The sequence below is a fragment of the Panthera pardus genome, unplaced genomic scaffold (genome assembly GCF_024362965.1).
Source record: "Panthera pardus isolate Hobbes unplaced genomic scaffold, ASM2436296v1 HiC_scaffold_22, whole genome shotgun sequence".
Classification (NCBI taxonomy): domain Eukaryota; kingdom Metazoa; phylum Chordata; class Mammalia; order Carnivora; family Felidae; genus Panthera; species Panthera pardus.
The window spans coordinates 35,833,974-35,855,198 of NW_026526788.1; the positions used below are offsets into that span (position 1 = coordinate 35,833,974).

The 21,225-nt window shown below is 43.1% G+C and overlaps 1 protein-coding gene across 4 annotated transcripts in view; it reads left to right on the forward strand.

The window, feature by feature from the left end:
• The window catches only part of LRMDA (leucine rich melanocyte differentiation associated), a 1,024,583-nt gene that overhangs the window by 587,136 nt on the left and 416,222 nt on the right, over positions 1 to 21,225 (forward strand). For 2 of the 4 annotated variants that reach the window (XM_053909590.1, XM_053909594.1), the window contains one exon: positions 5,967 to 6,084. In XM_053909590.1, coding sequence (XP_053765565.1) covers positions 5,967 to 6,084 — 118 coding nt within the window. Of the gene's footprint in view, positions 1 to 5,966; positions 6,085 to 7,743; positions 7,819 to 21,225 lie in introns of those variants that run through there. The other 2 variants (XM_053909591.1, XM_053909593.1) reach the window with 2 other exon arrangements.

Genomic DNA, 21,225 nt, shown 5'->3' on the forward strand with positions numbered 1-21,225 from the left:
CTCCGCAGTCTGTTGGCTGTCCTGGGCTGCCACCATTTCCCAGCTGAGGAGGAGCTGTAAAACTTGTGGCTTACATAACCCAGCTAGCATTCTCCAGCTAATCTACAATCTGGGCTTTGAAGATCACAAGAAAGCAAAGGTCACGACCCAGAGATCAAAGTGACAGAAGCCCACAGAGTAATTGCTGGTTACCCTCTGTAGAGGGCCTCGCTCTGTCCTGTGGGTGTATTGTTTGCACGGAGACTTCAAACATACTGCCGGTGAGCTGTGAGGAAAATCAGCTGGCCTTTGCCAGTTGTCAGGCCTTCATTAATGCTGTAGGTGAGCTCACCTCGGCTCATTAGAGTGAGATCATTGTCATCTCTCTGAGCATCTGGAGTTATTCCACTCACAGTGTTTATTCATTACTCTGGTCTTTATTGACTTTTTCTCACTGCCCTCCTTTACCTGGAGGTGTGAGGGGGTGGTTATATAAGGAAATTGGAGTAATAAGAAAGGAGGCTATGGATGTGTTTATTGTAAATTAACTTTGCAGCATATAGAAATCAAGCAGGCTAAAAGCGTGAGAGAGGCTTAGGCATCGTCTAACCCGTTCTCTTCATTGTATAGATGGAGAAACCAAAGCTCCGGAAGGTGGCGGAGACTGAACCAAGATCACACAGCAAAATGAGCCCAGGGTCTGCGTTCTGTCCTCTGCCCTGTTAGTCTCCAAGCTCTTTGTTATGAGGACCCCTCCTCTTGTTAATTTTCTCCCCCTTAGATCTCTTTAATAAGCTTTAGGTTTTTTAATTAGCTACATTTAAGCCATTGCTAACTTTTTAAAATTAGACACATTTAGCTGTTGATGAGTGCTTTTGATTAGCATGAGGTAACCAGTGTTACCAAACGGGGTTGATGTAATCTGGTCAAAAGCAGAGAAGCTTGATGTTTTGTTGGCCTGCTCACTCTTCTGTTAAGCTTTGTGGAAGACCGAGAACGATTCCTGGGTCACCCGTTGCTGACTTCACGGGCCCCTGGTAGGGCATCAGTCGCTTGCACTGTGTCTCCCCCACCCCACTCCCATGCATGGGAGTGCCTGCAAGAAATAAGGGGAAGAATGGCCATTCCATATTGCCATAAATGGAAAGAAGTAGGGAAAAACTCCAGGTGACCTTGTATTCTGATTTCCTTAGGATTTGGAAACTTGGTATTTCTTTAGTAGAATCTCTTCAGAGAAAGAAACAATCCCGTGAGCAGACAATGGAGATCCGTCTTGGTGTTTCTGTGATTGTGCTGTTACTGGAACAGCTAGCTTCCCCTGGGGTAGCAGTTTGAGCAGGAGGACAGAGCACCCTTCTCTCCCTTTGAAGTCTAGATGAAAAATGCCAGAGCTTTGGGATTTGGGCAGAGAAAATTGATTTGGGAGCAAAAAACAAACACACACCAAAGCCTTTCTGCTCTTCCTTTTCTCCCCCTGCCAGTTTCAGGTGTCTCCTTTGAGGAGTCCTTTAAGAAAATGGAGCATTTAATATGAAAAGAGAGAGAGCCTGAAAAGCTTTCTGTGTGGGTCTCACTTTTAGAGAATCTGCCTTTAGACGGAGACAGATGGGTCTTTACACACCTTCCCAGGATCCCTGATCTCTTCTCGATAACCTCACCTTCCATATCATGGTCAAGAGTGCCCCTGACTTCCAGCCCCCCGCCCCATGGCTTTCGCCTAGCCACCTTGGGAAGGTCAGGAAAATTGGAGTTGTCCTCTGGAGCTAGGGATGTGAAACTCAGAACTTAGACCGATCTCTTTTCATTAAGCAGTGCCCTGGCTTAACAAGCAGTTTTATAAATCTGAAGCTGTCTCCGGGTGTCGCAGGATTTATAGACGGGGGTTTCTGCCATAAAGTGGTTTATGATGGCTGCCTTCTGTGTTATTAGTAGCTGTCTCTTCCTTCAACCATTGCTGTTTGATAATAGCCTTAAAACACCCAGAATTACTTACCTGCAAGCCCCATTCCCGATAGCCCCTGTTGACAGTCTGAATAAGTTTACTGCCCTTTTGTTGTACTTTACCTTCAAAACAAACTGATTGAACCATCAATAGCTCGTGGAAGCTGACAGAGGCATGTCATCTGGACTAGCCCTTGTGATTGCAGGTTATCTGGGGGAGTTAACCTTCCTGCATTGTTAACTGAAATGTTTTATGTACTATGCAACTTTAGGATACGGCTGTGATAACCCCAGTAACTAAGTAATACATCACGGTAAAGAGATTTTGGTGCAACAAATAACCCTGGATTAAATTTACAAGGGTTGAATTGATATTGTAAAAGCCTTCATTCTGTGGCTTCGGGAATCCTCTGTTGTATTTTTATGGCAAACTTGTATTATACTCGGGATTGAAGCTGCAGCTTTTGACACCCTGACATGACCTAGAACAAAGGGAAATAGATCTCCCAAGACTGGGATGGGACAGGCAGGCAGAAAGCCCACTGACTTATCACTTGGCAGTAATGTTTGGAGTCAGTTCCAAACCACCAAAGGGCAGGAAGACTGCTGGTAGATGTGGCCGCCTCTGGGCACTGTGTACCACAGACATTGGGGGCAGGGTAGATCATTAGCGAAATTGGGAGGGAGATTATTCACCACATTACCAACCTCATAATCCCGGAACTGTTATTCTTCATGGTGTTTTTTTCACTTGGACAGTGGTACACAGCAGGACCAGCAGCATCAGCTCCCCCACCCCCTCCAGGAACTTATTAGAAATGTACATTCTGGGCCCTACTCCAGACGTAGGGAATTAGAAATTTTGGGGGTGGGATCCTGTGATCTGTGTTTCAACAAGCCGTCCAGGGGATGCTGATATCCTTTTAAGTTTGAGAATGGCTGTTCTGGAATAGAAGCTCTTTGAGAGCAGGGACCTTGTCTGTTTTGTGCGTCACTTTTATTCATGCAGTATGTGGTGGGTGCTAGCAGCTCAATAGTTATTTGTTGTGTGAGTGAATGTATGAAGACATCTCTAAGGCAGGAACTTCAGACCCTGGGCTGAGTCTCAGGCCGAATTACTTGGGGTGAGACTTTCTCGTGTCCCTCAAACCTCTCCAGGCATCAGCCACCTAGAAACCCCAGGCTGGCGGTCAGGATGGGAGTCAAATCACCCCTAGTTTCAGAGATGACTGGCAGCCTATTTCATGGGCTGTTTCTTCGATTGTCTAAGAAGAGTGCTCTGAAAACAGCAGCTCTTTGTTATCTAAAATTTTTAACTAGCTTAAAAGCCAGCACCTCGCTCGCTCTCTCTCTCCTTTGATTTCAGGGCTGTGATCCAAAGTGGGGCAAAATGACAACGTGCTGTCTGTTGTCATCATGGTTCCTGCCAGCCCTGTGAAGACATCTTTCATTCCATCATTAAACATTGGCTGATTTTCTAATACTGATGTTTTCTTCACCTGAATATTCATCTTTTCCCACCCTACACTTAGTGGGTGTCTTTACTCCTCTGAGCGTCACTCCTGACATATTGTTTCCGTCTGTACATGTCTTTATTTGAAAGAATCTGTTGTCATCAAGGCTTTGCTGCTACAAGCAGAAGATGGAAGTTTTCTCTGACACTGACTGAGGCCAGTCGGAGTTCTACTGGAGGATAGAATGGTCATTGGGACTTTGTGGAAACTTTCCGATTTTGGATAAGGTTAGGGGGCCTTTGGAGAGGGAAGGGTGAGGCTCAGGGAGAAGTTGGAAAAAAGATACTAGATCGAGACCAGGGAAGAAGCAGGAAGTGTATAGTCAAATATCCTGGACCTCAGATGTTTGGGGTGGACATTTCTGGGGAAGAAAATTATACCTCAAAAGAACTCAGAGTATTTTCGCTTTAAGGAGTATTTGGGCTGGAAGCCTCGAAGCTATTTTCTCTAGCATTTCAGTAACCAACCAAGTCTTATACCTGGGCAAGTATATGGAGGCCACTTGGTGATGTGAGAGTGTCTTATGAATGTGGGACCTGAGGGGTGAGGGGCAAGCTTTATACCGCAGGTAACATTTGCCCTGAGAAAAAGCTCAATGTGTAGGGTTGCTTTAGGATTTGGTTCTTTGAAGATACCTTGAGATTTCTTGTTTCTCCTCTTCTTCCTCAAGACATTTGTTTTCAGTCATTCAGTAAGTAATGGTAGGTCCCTTTCTCTGTGCTCCCAGAACTACTTTGCACATAACCCTGATCTTGGCACTTAGCTATGTTGATTTCTCTTTTCTCTATGTGAGTCTTTCTTCCCCATTACACTGAAAGCCCCTGTAAGGGCAGGAATCATGTTATAATTACCTCTGTATACCAAGGGTCTGGCACATGGCAGATGCTCAAGAAATATTTGTACAAATGAAATAAATTGGTATTTTATTGAGTGCATTCTAATGCTACTTTTTAAGATAAGAGGATTAGCAAAAAAATGTCCCTCCTTTAAGAAGGACATCACATAAACACCAATAAAGGGACATCACATAAACACCAATAAAATGATTAAAATGATTACAAAACAACAAAATGTTAGATGGTATGGTGCTAACAGTGTATCCTGTGAGTGCTGAGAAGAGAGAAAACAGTACAGGCTAGAGATGCCCAAAAGAAGTTTGTATGGGTCAGGATTTGAAAGATGAGTGAATACTGAGGAGGCTGGGTATGGGAAGGAAATGAGAGATTCCTATGGAGGTAATGTATTGCTCTTGAAATTGGGTACTTACCTCTTCTTCTTATGCAGGACAAGGTCTAAACAGTAGCTTGTTTGTTTGAGAGAGAGAGAGAGAGAGAGAGAGAGAGAGAGAGAGAGAGAGAGAGAGTTAAGCCAGAGCAGGGAAGGGCAGAGGGAGAGGGGAAAAAGAAAATCCATGCTGGGCATGGAGCCTGACTTGGGGCTCAATCTCATGACCATGAGATCGTGACCTTAGCTGAAATCATTAGTCAGATGCTTAACCAACTAAGCCACTCAGGGACCACAACAATAGCTCCTTTGAGTGATCAGGTATAGGGGCTCGATGGAAAGCATGTGGGTTGGTAACTTTCCTTGAGGAAGGAGAAATATAAGCAGGTGTCTATATTTTTAATATATTTATTTATATGTTTATATGCCTATCCCATGGCCACATGGATCTTCTCCTCAATTCCAAATATACCTGCTTGAGGACAGTTCATCACACAAATAGTCATTAACTTATCCTTGGAGGCCATGATGGACACCAAAGACTCTTTCCTTGGGAATTTGTATTAGTATTTGTTGGGCTATTAAATAAATATCCCCTATAAACCAGTTCTTCTTGTTTCACCTTGATAATCTTCATAGTGCTAGTGTGGAAGTAACTCAGGGATGGTGAAAAAATCCTCAAGACCCCTGTTTGATTCTTTAAGGAAGCATTTCTCAGCTATATGTGCTTCTTACTTCTATCCCAAAGTCAACCATGTTATTACAACCTGCATTCTAGTTTATTGTCCTGGATGGCCAGTCAGTGTCTCTTGTTTCCATTTCAAATTGAAGATTTGTTTTTATCTCAGAGATAAGAGTTACACAGATGGCCCACAGGAATGGCAGTGACATAAATGGTACAATTAGGTTGTAAGGTTAGTTTCACTGAGAATTTTGTGTGTAGCAAAGAAGCCGAGCCCATTTCCAGAATGGAGGAAGGGAAATACATCAATAGGATCTTCCTGGCTAATCTAGGTGTGTGTGTGTGTGTGTGTGTGTGTGTGTGTGTGTGTGTGTGTCTGTGTCTACCTTTGAATCAAGAGCAAACATTACTGTGCATTTTTAAGGCTTAGTTGTGTATCTATGTAAAATATAATTATTTGGATTTCTGCGAAGGGTGATCATTCATTATGAAAGAAAGAAGCAGCAGCAGCCAAGATCTAACCTTCTGAAGAGTTAATGATGTGGATTCCCGGGCATGAGACAAATTGCATGGATCTTTGAGGGCATCACCTCCCCCCTGAGTTATCTCTGACTCTTTTCTTTCAGATGCTTTGTTCTGCACAAACTGCCCAATTTGAAGTTTCTGGATGCCCGGAAAGTAACCAGAAAAGAACGAGAGGAAGCTTTGGTCAGAGGGTCATTCATGAAGGTGGTGAAGCCCAAGGTAAGCTGCCTACTTTCTCGTCTTCACAAGGAATTTATGTCTTGCCTCACTGGTTATTCTTTGAGTGCGGAGGATGTTCTGTGTTTAGATTTCAGGAGAGATCTCCTATTAGGGTTTATCCATGGATATATTGTTGGCCAAACAAGAAGTAGGACTGGGAATAAATTTGATTTTCCTGTAATCTAAAGGGACCTTACTTATAGGGTGATTTCACCCAGATGGCTCTTTTACCAATAACACAGCCTGATGGTGATGTTCTGGGGGGCATATTTGAGGTCTTCTTCTTGAAGATGTTTCATTTATAAGGTAGGGCCTCTAGAGGTCTGTTGCTGAGAAAAGAAAAAGAGGAAAGCTTGGGGAATTTAATCTTTCTTGAGTGCGTACGATTGTTCTAGTGACTAAGAACTCTTTTTTTCTTGGGGCCACAGCAGAAGGAGGGAAGGGTGATTTTCTTCTGTCCTCAGGTATGAGGGCTCAATAGCTCTCAGAGATATTGTTAGAGGGAAAGGCCATTTTTCCTGACAGTGTGACCTGGACTAGTGTATGCTTCCTGCATGTAGCTCTCCAGAGCTCATGGGATTAGTTTTACTGACCTTTCCTTTATAAGCTGAGTCTGCATGGAGGCCATGGAAGTGACTATGGTGTCATCTTAATGACAGCGTTGATGAGGCAGGGGAGATGTGGCTGGGAGACTTGGCTTCAGATTCAAGGAAGTTTTTAAGGGTGTGGAAAATTATCTCTTTGGGAGGATTTGGGGTCCCGTGAAGCCCAAGGCTGGGGAATGGACCTGACGATCCTTGATGACCCCTTTGGAGGTCCATCAGTGCCCTGGGGCCCCATGGAGCTACCTAGCTACTTCCTTTTTTGGACCCTCTCTTGTGTGTTGAAAACACTGGCCCAGAAATCCTGGAGGTCTAGTTTGTCCTCGCTTATTGACTTGGAGTACTTTGCACGTGCATTGGAAATGATTAAGAGGGAAAGAGGAAAAAACAAACAGAACCAAAACAGAAAAACGAAACCTCTTCCATCAAGTTGCTCAGCCGGCGGCAGACCTCAGGCCACTTTCTTTCCCTGAACCCATGAGGTGCAACTTATTTCCTGTTATGCTGAATAAAATTGCTAACAGTTGTGGAAATATATGATAGGGAGGGTATAATACTGGCAGATAAATGTATTGTTACCTGTTTCAGCATGTGGGAAATTAATTGAGTGATTCGTTTCGTAGCTATTAAAGTGTTAACAGTTTTCCTTATCGAGGCACAGATTTGATGTATTGCTCATGACTGCCTTTAGTTATTCCAGCTTTTGTAATTTTGTCCAAATGAAATAATTTATTTCTTGGCCTCCTTTTTTTTCTTCTTCTTTTTTTTTTTTTTTTTTTTGCGGGGAGGGGGAGGTTTAAAAGATTCCAGAGGCAGCTGACATCACCAAAAAAAGGACAACATGTGGACTGTTTATAATACCTTGGGTTCCCACCCATTCTACATTTTCCACCTTCACATATACATGCGCTTTATAGGATAGATCAGTATTTCTTCTTCTCTCCTTGCTTTTGACAGGGGAAGCTCTGTATTATCACAGAAAATCTGAAGGGATACTAAAAATAACGGCCACCATATTTGTGTGCAATGCTCATTGTGTGCTCACCACTGTCCTAAGGTTCTTTGTACACAGATCTGTGAGTCCTTCCAGAACACTGCAATGTAGGAGGAATGGAGCATTGGCTTATTCTACGGTGAGGTAACTAAGGCCGAGAGGTGTCACTTAGGCAGCCCGATCAGTAAGCATGGGAACTGTAGTTTTACTGGTGTGTCTGACCACCAAGCCACATTCTTCTACTCGGATCTTAGCTCTGGAGCAGTGAGCCAGACATTTTCCCCGTGTGTTTCTTTGTTCAAAATGAAAAGCTCATAAGAAGGCCTAAAGGTAGAAAACAGGTGAAAGCTGAACTGTTCTCTTGGAGTAGAGAGGGCAGCAGGGACTGAAATCCTCCCCCGCCTTTGAAACCAAGTGGGAATGGTTACTTAAAATCCGGTAGTAGCTGGCTCTTTGAGTCATTAGCAGCATCAGCAGAAATGCTTTTCAAAGTCCCAAATTAGTTTCTAATCAATTATAGAATTAGCTTATGTTTGTGTGATTGACTCCAATATCTTTACTAATAGTATTAAGCATAAAAATACCCATTAGTTATTTGAGAAGAGACAAAAATACTCTGACAAAACACAGGAATCTTCAGTTGTTACCTTTTTGTAGAGTTACGTGATTTCCAAACTGGAGGGACTTCAGAAATCACCTGGTGTGTGTTCTCATTTTATTGGTGAAGGAACTGGGTGAGGATGTAGTTTCCTAAGGCCCCCATAGTCCAACACAGGCAGACCTGGGATTAGAACCCAGGGTCTAGGCTTCTAGGTAAGTGCTGTCTATACACTGTGATGCTTCAGGTGCACTAGAGGATTTCCCTGTGTTCCTGGTTTCATATCAAACTGTATGCTTCTTGAATGCCAGGCAATTCCCTTTTGCCTGTTTTCAGAGAAACACACTGGTACTTTTCTTGCAGATAGAGGCCAAATGAGCTTCTTGCTGAATTAATAAATTGGTGTTAAAAAGGCTGGTTCTCGCCTGCTCACAGTGTGCACAGACATATGTTTGTTCCTGTGCAGGTGTGTATATACACTTTCTTTCTCTGTGTGTATATACATATGTATGTTCTGGGAGGTATGTGTACACCCGGAGTCGGCTTCTAAGTGGAGAGCAATTTCCTCCCCGTGATTTGCCAACGCTGTGCTGAGCACACTTGGTGAAGACCTATTTTTCATAAGAGAATCGGAATCTCAAGTTGGCTTCTGTCCTTTCTCAGGCGGCAGCGGCCTGTTGTGCTTATTCAGCAGAATGCTCTGATGGATGATCAAGGAGGCCGTGATTTGGGGAGCTGTTTTCATTTTATTCCTGACATAAAGTATTTGGGAGAATGGAAAATGCCTCTCCAATCACAGCCCTTGCCTTAGAGGTAGGGAACAGGCAGTCTGGGTGTTCTCAGCTGACGCAAATGCAAAATCGTCCAGGAACTAATAAACCCCCTATGTCACAGAGGTTTGATTTGGTACCTGGCAGGCCCTGGCGCCTGAGTGCGAGTTCTCGCTCGTCTTCTCTCACGATGACACATTTCCCCTTTGTTTGCTGCCTTTTGGCTTTTGTTGTTTAAAAGCTGCTTCCTGTCTGAGCTCTGATTGTCCTACAGAAGGATGCCATCCTTCATTAGGGAAATGATAGCTAATGTTACAATGGACTCTTCTAGACTGGTGTGTGTTTGCGTGCGTACATGCATGTTTGCGTGTGTGTTATTAGTTAAGGGACCTACAGCAGCTAGGTTGTGTTCATTTCCTGGAATTTTAAAGAAAATACGTGTCTTTTGCAAATATTGACCACAGAATCATGCCATTGTCGATGCCAAGAGGACCAAGGTAGGTGCAGAGAAGGTTGAGGCTCCCAAAGAAAGGCTTCTGTGATGACCAGACCGTGATCCCCCTTGCCGCATCAGAAAACATAAATCAAAGGGATGTGAGGCCTGTCCAGAAGGGTGTGCATGGTGGACATGCCAGCCCTACATATCAGACAGTTCAAGAATCCGACAGTCAGAATTGCTTAATTATGTCCTGGCTTTGTAATTATTCATCCCTGTTCTGGCAAAGAGCACAGTTGTCATTTCTCTGACATAATTATTTAAAGCTGAGCCCTCTTGTTTACAGGCATGTATATGAAGTTGGCTACCAACTGTTTAATCTTCAGAACCTTATAGAAGCAGTGCAGAGAGGGACAGGGACAGCTGGACTGAGAATCACAGCCTGTGTTAGAAAGTGTTTTGACATGTGTGTACTTTTGCTTGTAATTATGGCCATTCTGTTATAGGTAAGAGAAGGTAATCGGTATGTTTGTGAGTGTCAGTGTGTCCTTGAAAATATATGATGCTTGCCTTTGTGTGGGCATGCCTGGCTTTCCTGTCATGTGTATTTTGTGTCTTTGTGTAGTTTGGTATGGTTTATATATTTGTGTGTGTGTATATCTTTGGGTTTTTTTTTTTTTTTTTTTTGGTGGGATGGAAGCTGTGTGTGTCGGGGGGGTGGTGGGGGAGAGAGAGAGCAAGACAGGAAAAGGAAAGGAGGGAGAGGGAGATGTGATGTATTAAAGGAATAAACTTCCGAGTACATGTACTTTCTGGAAATCTTTTTGATTCCTGACCTTACACTGAATGTTGGAAGCTATTTGGGCCTGAGCATCACCTTCTTCCATGGCCACGCTGCAAAGTCCTGCTCCTGACATTTGGCATTAGGACATAACTCCCTGGTTTCCTTTAGTTCCTTTCATCTGTGTGTACCTTTTTGGATTTACACACACACACACACACACACACGAAAGGCAACCGGGGAAAAAGATAGGGAATGGCAGCATCGGGAAGGCAGCTTTTTGTCAGAATGAAGCACCTCCTGGTCCACTGGGATGTCAGCTTCACGAGGGCAGGAACTTTGCTTGTTTTTATTGCCCCCATACCCCCAGGGCCTGGTCTCAGGCAGGGGCTCGGCCAACACTCGTCAAAAAAATGAACTGGGAACAATAGAGCATTTTGGGAGATCCATCATGAAAGGTGTCCATTGTTTTTATTGCTTCAATATGGTCCTCTGGAAAAGCAGGAGAGGGACCTCTACCTTAAAAAAATGTAATAACTTGAATCTGTGTGTTGGCAGGAAGGAGACATTCTGGGTTGCATATTTGTTTTCCAAAGGATTTACCCTGGGATTACTTAGGATGGCAAAACCTATGGCCTCCATGAATGCTGGGCCTGGGCTTCTCCACAGGCAGTGTTGCTGGGAGGGCAGGGTGTGTTCTGGGCTCACAGTGTGCGGTGTTCTGAGAGTTCCCGGAAACCACCTGCTCATATGAGGGCTTGTGGGAAGTAAAAAGTAGCTTTTCTCAGCAAACATATTGAGGTGCTCCACAAATCTGTGTGTAGTTTAAATGAGATTTTCCTGGTCTTAGCTGCCATTCTGTTTTTTGTGTGTACCATAAAGGAGCACTGCCTGGTGGCTTGCTTGGTTTATTTGTTTTGATGCCTAGTCTAGTTCTTCCCTAGGTGTTACCTTGTTCGGAAACATAGCATGTATGTCTTTTGTATCTTCCAATTATGCCATTCTAGCTCAGTCGCAAAAATGTAGCGGGTTATCAGAAACTACCTCTAAACTGATTGTAATTACTAACATTTACTCTAGACTCCCTGTTTTCAGGAATACATATTGTATATAAAGCCAGGGTATGCCTATGAATAAGTATTGTAAACCACTTATACAGGCAGTTAAAGAGGTGATGAGCTAATAATATATGTTGAAAGTTGTCTACCATGCCAAATATTCAGAAGAAAACTAAAAACGTCAGTTTATTTTCTGGGTATTTCTAATGACCTGAGTATGTTAGTGTTTTATGATTCTTTTCTGTTTTCACACAGGTGTTTCTTGTCTGCAGACATACTTAGATTCTATTTTCAGGTACTTGATAGTAAATTTTGAAAGGAGGAAAAATTTTAAATTAACTTATTTTTTGGAAGATGCTTGGGCGATGTGTTTAGAAACAACACCAGAAGCCAAAAATTCGCAGTCTGTCTGTTTTTCCTTTTCCTGATTTCGAAGTTTGCCACATTCACTTGGGCGTGGGGGAAGGACTTTATGTTGCTCCGTTTTTAGCACCATGGCATCTTGGATTTCAAGTGAATGCTTTCAGAGTACTGTTCTTTGGAGGCAATTTTGGTATGTCTTCATTGCCTTGCTTTTGGATAGCAACCCTCTGCAATCGGAGGTAGACAGGAAAGCTGTATTTCCTGTGCCCTGGCAAAGCCCTGAGGATGGAGAATTGAAATCCAAAGAGGGAAGAAGGAAAGTGAAACTGAACTGTTGGTGCTGAAGGCAGTCTCTCAGAGCCTCTCCTGCAAGTCCATGGGGCCTGGCCAGGTGTTGAGCACAGTGCAGGTGTCACTCTCCATCAGGCTCAATGCCTCATGAGAGATTGTTGTACCTCTGTTGGAGTCACTGGCTTTCACCGCATCCCAGTGGCTCAGCTGCATACTCTGCCTCCTTTGGGTCTCCTTCTACCATGCTCACTTTTGTCCACAGGTCTTTAGACAGAGCCATGCCTAGGGAGTCATGGAAATAAGTGGCATTCTGTAGGGGATTAGATCCCTAGGATATGTTGTACAGCCTCGGGACTTCACAATTGCGACAAATGTGGTAGATTTCACTATTTGTCTAAAATTGTGTATTTCTTTTTACCTCCCTATCCCACTGACTTTGGCGCTGGCCATGTGATGCTTTGGCCAATGGGATGTGAGTGGAAGTGACAGCATGCCCATTCTGGGCCAAGGCCTTAGGAGGTACCATGTGTTTCCACTCAGTCCTCTTGCATGTCTGCCACTTGCTATGAAAACAACACGAAACACACATTGAGCAGACCTGAACCTAAGCTGAAGCCTGATGCACATCTACCCTAGCCAACCACAGACCTCTGCACAAGAAATAACTTCTTGTAAGCCACTAGGATTTTGAGTACTATTGCTGCAGGAACCTAATAGGTAGGCCATCCATCCAAGCATCTTGCCCTCTGGTCCTTCCCTGGCCACTTGAACCAGAGCTTGTAACTAGGACACAATTTTTTAGTTTTTGGTGTCACAGCACCAACTTATACAGGCTTTCTGGATGCTTCACTAATTAGGATTGCAAGGCCAGCCTAAGGGTTGACTGATTGCCCAGTAGTACATTATTAGATGTGTTGAAACTTCCCTGATAGATGAGTAATATATAATGCCTGGCATGTATTGTATCCAGTGTGTACTAGATATTGTGTCAGTGACTAACAATAGTATCTCTGTATGTCTCCTTGAACTTGAACATACAAATGAGGAAACTGATGATCAGAGAAGTTACATCACCCCAAATTACAGAGCAACGTAGAATCGGGTTCTTCCTTGGGTCTGTGTAAGTCTCCAAAGCGCACATTCTTTCGCCTCTGTATCTTAAATTTCATTAACAGGCATGAAAATATGGGAGGTAGGAGTAAAAGAGTAGGAAGGCCAGGATATGGAAGGGAGCCAAAGGTAACTTTGTAATTACCATTTTGACCTTCTGACCACTCCCTCCGCGAGCCCATCATGGTGAAATGCATGGTCTAGGCAGAGAATTGCAGGGGATGAGCTGTGTTTCTGTTTCTTAGGCCAAATTTGCAATTTAATTTGAGGATGAGGAAGAACCTTGGCAAGGTTTGAAGTGGGAGGAAGGTATGGGAATGTCCGTGCTAGGAAAGGGAATAATAGTGCTGTGTGCAGAGCAGGTGTTGTAGAAATCTGTGAGAGATAGCGACTGGCCCAAAGCTTTCCAGCGTTCAAAGTGCCCTGGCCACTGCTGGTGCTCAGATGGCCAGAGAGGTCAAAGCTGAAGTTGAGAGTCCTCTCCCTTGGACTTTGGGGGCAGGTCTGGGTGGTAGTAAGCAGCTCAGTTTATGGGATAAGGAAGAAGCTGCTGGCTGTCAGAGATCCAGTAATAGCTCCCTTGGAAATGGATCCATGGCTTTCTAAAAAGTTATTTGAAATTTTCTTTCCCAAAAGACCCTGTCCACTATGGTATTAGTTGCTTCAGTTTTAAGGAGTGAATTTAAGGCTCCTTAAGTGGGCTATGAAAAGTCCTTACTCATGGGGTCTCTGGTAATGATTGATATGGAGCCCTTATAACTGATTATATCTGTAAACTGTGCCTTGACAGCTTGACATTTTCATGATCCACTTGAGAAGATAGTATCTGGTATTTTGCTTTTGCAATTTAGGTTTCTTGTTATTTTTAAAAATTAGCTTGAGAGGAAAGAAAAGAGGAGAGAAAAATAAAGATGCTTCCTTAAGAAAGTGGATTCTCATAGAATACACTTGGGGTGCTGCATTCAAGTTATGCATGTTTCAAGCTAACATTACACTGCCTTCTGTGTTCAGTGTCAGGGCTTGGCAGGGAGCTGCTCCCCAGTGATACATGCATTGGTCAGCCTGAACAACACCTTGGCCTTAACATGCTTTATTCCACTTGCCACTTGCCACTTGCCACTCACCACGCCACTAACTCTTTGCTTTGAGCCTGGTGATTGAGCCCAGGAATGAGAAGAAGTGGGCTGTTTAGGAACAGAGAAAAAAGGCTAGCAACTGAGGTCTGAATGAAGGGACATCAGGAAAGCATCAGCGTCCCTACCCCTAAGTGAGTCCAGGGCCTTGCTTTCTCTCCTTGTGAACTCTGTGGCTTCATGAAGTTCTGCCTTCCTTAGAAAGTCCCTTCTGGGACTGTGGAAACATCAGATGGTAGAGCCTGAACCCCCCAGGCAGATTGACATCCTAGAAGGCAGGGAAGCCTGCTGGATGGATGGCCCACTGGGGGAAAATCATGAACATTGTTCTGAAGTTAACTTTGATTCATGTTAATAGTATTTATAATTCTATGGCTAGGGAAAAAGGGAAAAATGAAGATGGCATGGTCCTAATTTCTGCTCGTGAGTTCTGGTTATTTCCACACTGCCTACAACTAATAGCAGATGTGCTAGTTTGCTGGAGCTGCTGTAACAAAATACCACAGCCTGGGTGGCTTCAACAGCAGAAATTCATTTCTCATTCTGGAGGCTATACGTCCAAGATCGAGGTGTTGGTGGGAATTGGCTTCTGCTGAGGCCTCTCTCTTTGGCATGCAGATGGCTGCCTTCCCGCTGTATCCTCATATCGGTATTCTTTATATGTGTGCGCATCCCCGCTATCTCTTTGTGTGTCCAGATTTCCGCTTCTTATTAAAACACTATTTATATTGGATTAGGACCCATCCTAATGGCTTTGTTTTAGCTTATTCACCTCTTTAAAGGCTCTGTCTCTAAACATAATCACATTCTGAGCTACTGGGAGCTATGGCTTAAACCTGTCAATTTGGGGAGGGGATACAATGCAGCTCTTAACAGCAGACAAGAAGAATGAACTTTAAGAAGATATACAACTCACGTAAGCTTAGTGATGGAAGGGATGTCTCTATTATTTAACATTTACTTGTTGTTTTCATTGTCCCCAAAAGCCTAAGAAGCACAATAATAAATAGATAGGATGAAGTGATGGGATACTCTTAGGTTATCCAACTTGAATAGAGGCATGAGTCTTCACAGAGTTTGATTGAAATAAAAATGTGATCTGTCTGTCTGAATGTGGCTAATACATACTTTTTGGAGATCATCCAGGTGAGAGCCAAGAAGGCATACATAGGTATTCGCATGAGCTACAGTAATGGCACTTTCATCCTCAACACAGTTGGGTTCAGCGAGGAGCCAGATGCTCAAAGGAGAGCTTCTTCTCGTTGAATAAATTACCTTTTCCCCCAAAGGTGCCTTTTGCCCTAAATGGATCCTTGATGAGTAAAAAGAAGGAGTTTCTTATTATAAGGAAGAAGAGTTAGGAGGCCTTTCAACTGCCTGTTTCTCCAGAGAGCTCGTTTCTCCCCGCCCAGATCTCCAGGGCCATCTATGTTCTCAGGTAGCTGCTGAGTCCAGCTTGTGAGTTGGGAATAACTCTGGGGTAAATGTGTTTTTGCCTCCTCATGGTTCTGTTGACTCTGGTCGCCATGGCTTCTTTCTGGGGCCCATGTACACGATCTGGCTCCAGACGCCTCCTCACCGACCCTCTGACCAGGCAAAGTTGTGTTTCACCAGCATGATAGGGCAGGTCTGCCCTTAGGGTCTCTGAAGGCTGGTGGTACAATTAGCTCTTTTATTTGCTTTTCTGCTCCTTACAGTAGAGTGTCTTAGATTAACAGACAGGGCACCATCAATAATGCACAGATGCTCTGTAATTGGGGCTTCCTTTGATGTTAATTTAGCTAAGTTCAATGCTATTGTCAGTGATAGCAATTACACTCAGCCTTTTCACCAAGGACATTTTAGGATAATTTTATTTTTCATGTGCATTTTAAAATATGGCAGTAAATTTTGAGCTACATTACCTGAATTAGAACTCATTATTTCTTTTTCAGCAGTGAACTAATGCTCTCTGTCTAGGCTCCAAAGCAGTAATTTTTTTTCCTTTCTTTCTTTCTTTTCTTTTTTTTTTTTTTTGAAGTGGGGAATTTTAAGTGGGACTTCCACTCCATAAAGCTTTTAATTCGTGAGTGAAATTTAGAAGTAAATCACTTAGTTTTTGTTGGCATTTTGAAGTGTCACAGAGGCTATATGGCTTAGTGACCTCTCCTGTGCTTTATTTGGCCCGTTTTTATTCATTCCTTCCCACCACCCAACCTTCATTTTTGTTCTTGACATGATTCAAGGAGTTGCCTCCAGCTGCTCTTTTGGGAAGGTTTAAAATCTGAATTTATTGGCTATTGTATTCCATAGGAAACGTATGATTCTTATTTTGTTCATGAGCTCTTGTCAGATTGGCTGTTCCATTTAGAGGGCAGTCCCATTCAGCGTTTCATGTCAACTTTGGAGTAAAGGCTGAACTTCTCCCTTCTGCTATTTCTCCATTGTTAATACAGAGCAGGCCATGCCTCTTTCCCATGTTTGTTGTGAAAATTAAATGAGATAATATATTCAAGGAGCTAACACTGTCTCTGGTATGTGGAACCAGGGGCAGCTAGTGTTCTTAGCTGTGTAATTTCAAAGCAGTTATTTTTTCGTGGCATTGTTGTATCATTGGTTTGTGTGGATGAATATGGGGAAGGTAAATTTGGCTTGAGGTGCCCCAGCTCAGGCTGCCATATCAAAACACCGTAGATGGAGTGGCTTAAAGAGGAGAAATGAACTTTTTCATGGTTCTGGGAGCTGGGAGTCCAGATCATGGTACCAACATGGTCTGGTTCTGATGAGAGCCCTTTTCCTGGATTGCAGATGGCTGATCTTTTGCTGAGCCCTCACACTGTGAGGGGCGGGGGGAGAGAGAGAGAGAGTGAGTGAGCAGATCGACCAATCTTCCTCTTTTTATAAGGCCACAGTCCTGTCGGACCAGAGCCCCACCCTTTTGACCTCATTTGACCTTATTTGCTTCCTAAAGATTTTATCTCTAGATACAGTTACATTGGGGGTTAGGGTTTCAACATATGAATTCTGGGAGACATAATTCAGTCCACAGAGGGGGTATTGCCCTATATATCTGGTGGCTAAACTGAATTTTAAATAAAATGTTTCTAAGGCTTTTGTTAAGCATCTACCTTCTGATGAGGATAAAACACCTATCAAAAGGGAATATGGCAAGGGAAAGAAGACCTCAGGATCATCTTGGGGAGGCCCTGGGCCCTCCTTTTGAGGATCTCCCCAGGCACTGCGTAAGTCCTGTTTGTTTTTATGGGGATGGTGGAAGGAGAGAGCCAGGGGGAAAAGGAGGCACAAGAAAAGTGAGTATAGTATGGAGGATGAGACCGCTCCATTGTCATTGCTGGAAACAGGAGGACGGCAGTGCTGTAGCCCCAAGTGGATGTCACTTAGAGCAAAGGGGTCTCTGCTTTGCAGAGATAAACCCCTAAGCCCTTTCGTTTGCGTGACCTTGGACTCAACTCTCTTCATCCCCCTTCAACTCCCTGGGTGAATCTAGAAATCAAGGCCGATGGTGAGATCCTGGAATTTGTCTTTGGAGTCCACCCCTTCTACCCCATAGTAAAATGGAGAAATCCAGGCAGTGAAATCAGAGCGGTCCTTACACACGTCCAGAGAATATTATCTCATCATGAGAAGGGCTTTGAAAACCCCAGGTTGAGATCCTGCATCTCTGGATAATTAGAAAATGACCAAGAGCTGTATTACCCAAAGACACACACTTAAAAAAATCTGTTTCAATTAAGTATAATATTTTTTTAAATGTCTAATTTCTGTACCCATTGTAATTTCTAGTCACAGGATGTTTTGGAAAAGATTCAGTTACAAATTCTTTTTGTTTTCCTTGTGTTCCAAAAACCCTCAGTACTAACTGGTGATTTCTGCATGTTGAGCTTACAGAGGCCCAATCCAAATGCTATGAATTGCATTTGGTTAGGTAAAAATGGAAGGAGTAAGTAAAACAGACTGAAGAATGAAAAGCTCTTCCTTCTTCGCTTCCCCTCCCCACTTCTCTTGCACATTATATGACTAAATGTGCAACTTTGTTCACATAACTGCTACAAACAGTTCACTGTGTAGGCCAAACGCTCTCTAATGCAGTAAAATTAAGAAATAATATGCTTTGAAAGTGATTTATGAGTGTGGTTAAACTGCCAGATTTACAAAGAAATAGTTCAGATCTTGGGAAGCCTCAGGAGTCACGTCAAAAATGAATTTGACCATGATTTAAACTGCTACTTTTCTTACATGACATTTAATATGTGTACTTTGGAGGCCCATATGTCTTTAATAAAATAGCATTAAGTTTTAAATATGATATGAATGCAGCCAGTTTCTAAATTCATAACCTTTTCCACAACTCCAAAATGCTAACCAATAAGGGAGTCATACACGCAATAAAACATAAACCTTAGAAAATAGCTTTTTATTAAAATGGTTAGACAGTTGGCAGCTGGGTTGCAATGTAATAAATACTTACAGCATTGTGGGTTTATCAGACATTGTTTACCCTGCAAGCAACTGGGACCAGACAACTAATTATAACCCCTGCAGAAAAGCCGCTCATGCTGAGTCCCCCCCCTCCCCCCGAGTGTGCCAAAGAGGCACGGATGGTTTTTCTGAGAGCTCGGGACAAGGGGTCCCAAGATTTGGATTCCGATCTCTCTCTACCACTTCAAGGAGTGTGACCCTGGGCAAGTCACCCCATAGCTATAATTTTTCCCGTCTGTGTCAGGGGATGACACTTGCCATGCAAGTTTGTTACGGCAATAAGAAACAGATGCATGCTAGGCATCTGAGATGGTGCCTGGCACATAGTAGGTGCTCAGTAAAGAGAAACAATTCTTTTGAAAAAAGAGATTTTTTTTTTTACTTTTTTTTATTTTTTTTTATTTTTTAATATATGAAATTTACTGTCAAATTGGTTTCCATACAACACCCAGTGCTCATCCCAAAAGGTGCCCTCCTCAATACCCATCACCCACCCTGCCCTCCCTCCCACCCTGCCCTCCCTCCCACGCCCCATCAACCCTCAGTTTGTTCTCAGTTTTTAACAGTCTCTAATGCTTTGGCTCTCTCCCACTCTAACCTCTTTTTTTTTTTTTTTTCCTTCTCCTCCCCCATGGGTTTCTGTTATGTTTCTCAGGATCCACATAAGAGTGAAACCATATGGTATCTGTCTTTCTCTGTATGGCTTATTTCACTTAGCATCACACTCTCCAGTTCCATCCATGTTGCTACAAAAGGCCATATTTCATTTTTTCTCATTGCCACGTAGTATTCCATTGTGTATATAAACCACAATTTCTTTATCCATTCATCAGTTGATGGACATTTAGGCTCTTTCCATAATTTGGCTATTGTTGAGAGTGCCGCTATAAACATTGGGGTACAGGTGCCCCTATGCAGCAGTACTCCTGTATCCCTTGGATAAATTCCTAGCAGTGCTATTGCTGGGTCATAGGGTAGGTCTATTTTTAATTTTCTGAGGAACCTCCACACTGCTTTCCAGAGCGGCTGCACCAATTTGCATTCCCACCAACAGTGCAAGAGGGTTCCTGTTTCTCCACATCCTCTCCAGCATCTATAGTCTCCTGATTTCTTCATTTTGGCCACTCTGACTGGCGTGAGGTGGTATCTGAGTGTGGTTTTGATTTGTATTTCCCTGATAAGGAGCGACGTTGAACATCTTTTCATGTGCCTGTTGGCCATCCGGATGTCTTCTTTAGAGAAGTGTCTATTCATGTTTTCTGCCCATTTCTTCACTGGGTTATTTGTTTTTCGGGTGTGGAGTTTGATGAGCTCTTTATAGATTTTGGATACTAGCCCTTTGTCCGATGTGTCATTTGCAAATATCTTTTCCCATTCCGTTGGTTGCCTTTTAGTTTTGTTGGTTGTTTCCTTTGCTGTGCAGAAGCTTTTTATCTTCATAAGGTCCCAGTAATTCACTTTTGCTTTTAATTCCCTTGCCTTTGGGGATGTGCCGAGTAAGAGATTGCTACGGCTGAGGTCAGAGAGGTCTTTTCCTGCTTTCTCCTCTAAGGTTTTGATGGTTTCCTGTCTCACATTCAGGTCCTTTATCCATTTTGAGTTTATTTTTGTGAATGGTGTGAGAAAGTGGTCTAGTTTCAACCTTCTGCATGTTGCTGTCCAGTTCTCCCAGCACCATTTGTTAAAGAGACTGTCTTTTTTCCATTGGATGTTCTTTCCTGCTTTGTCAAAGATGAGTTGGCCATACGTTTGTGGGTCTAGTTCTGGGGTTTCTATTCTATTCCATTGGTCTATGTGTCTGTTTGAAAAAAAAGATTTAATAAAAAAGTAATTTAGGTGAGATCTTCAGGTCCCTCTTTCAGTGACATTCTATTATTTCTCTAGGACAGCCGTTAGAAAAGGTAGGCCACTTAGCCAGAAATCAGTGTGAGCTTCATGGAGAATGAAGAGGAAGTTCCCTGCCTCACTCACCTCTCTAAGGTATGAATAAGCATGTAAGGAATGACAGAAAGACATATTTGGTGCAGGGGGAGCAGGAGCCGTGCTGATGGCCAACGTCACTTAGCTGTTCCTAGAGATGAATGTGAGGTGTGCAATACAGCCTTTTCCTTTGGGTTTCCGGTTTGTAGAAAATGTGAGTTATTCTTGTAAGTTGTACTATATGACAACAAAAGTTCTTTTAGTGCTGCTGCTGCTGCTGCTGCACGTGTGTGTGTGTGTGTGTGTGTGTGTGTGTGTGTGTGTGTAAACAGATCTCTCTGTGGAGCAGTTTTGTAATGGGGCTTCCCAAATTCCATGTTTCTAGATGCTTGTGTGCAACTTTCTTTTTCTGTATCTCAGATGAAACAGTCTGGCAACGGTCTGATTATATTTGTCCGTGCAACCAAATATTACCACCCTTCACAAACTTCCTTAGGAAGCAATTCCTGAATTTCCTAAAAGGGGAATTATAAATTATATTTGAGCTTGGATTTTGAATCTCAGGGCTCTGACGTACACATGGTAATCAAAGATTAAAAGGCCCAG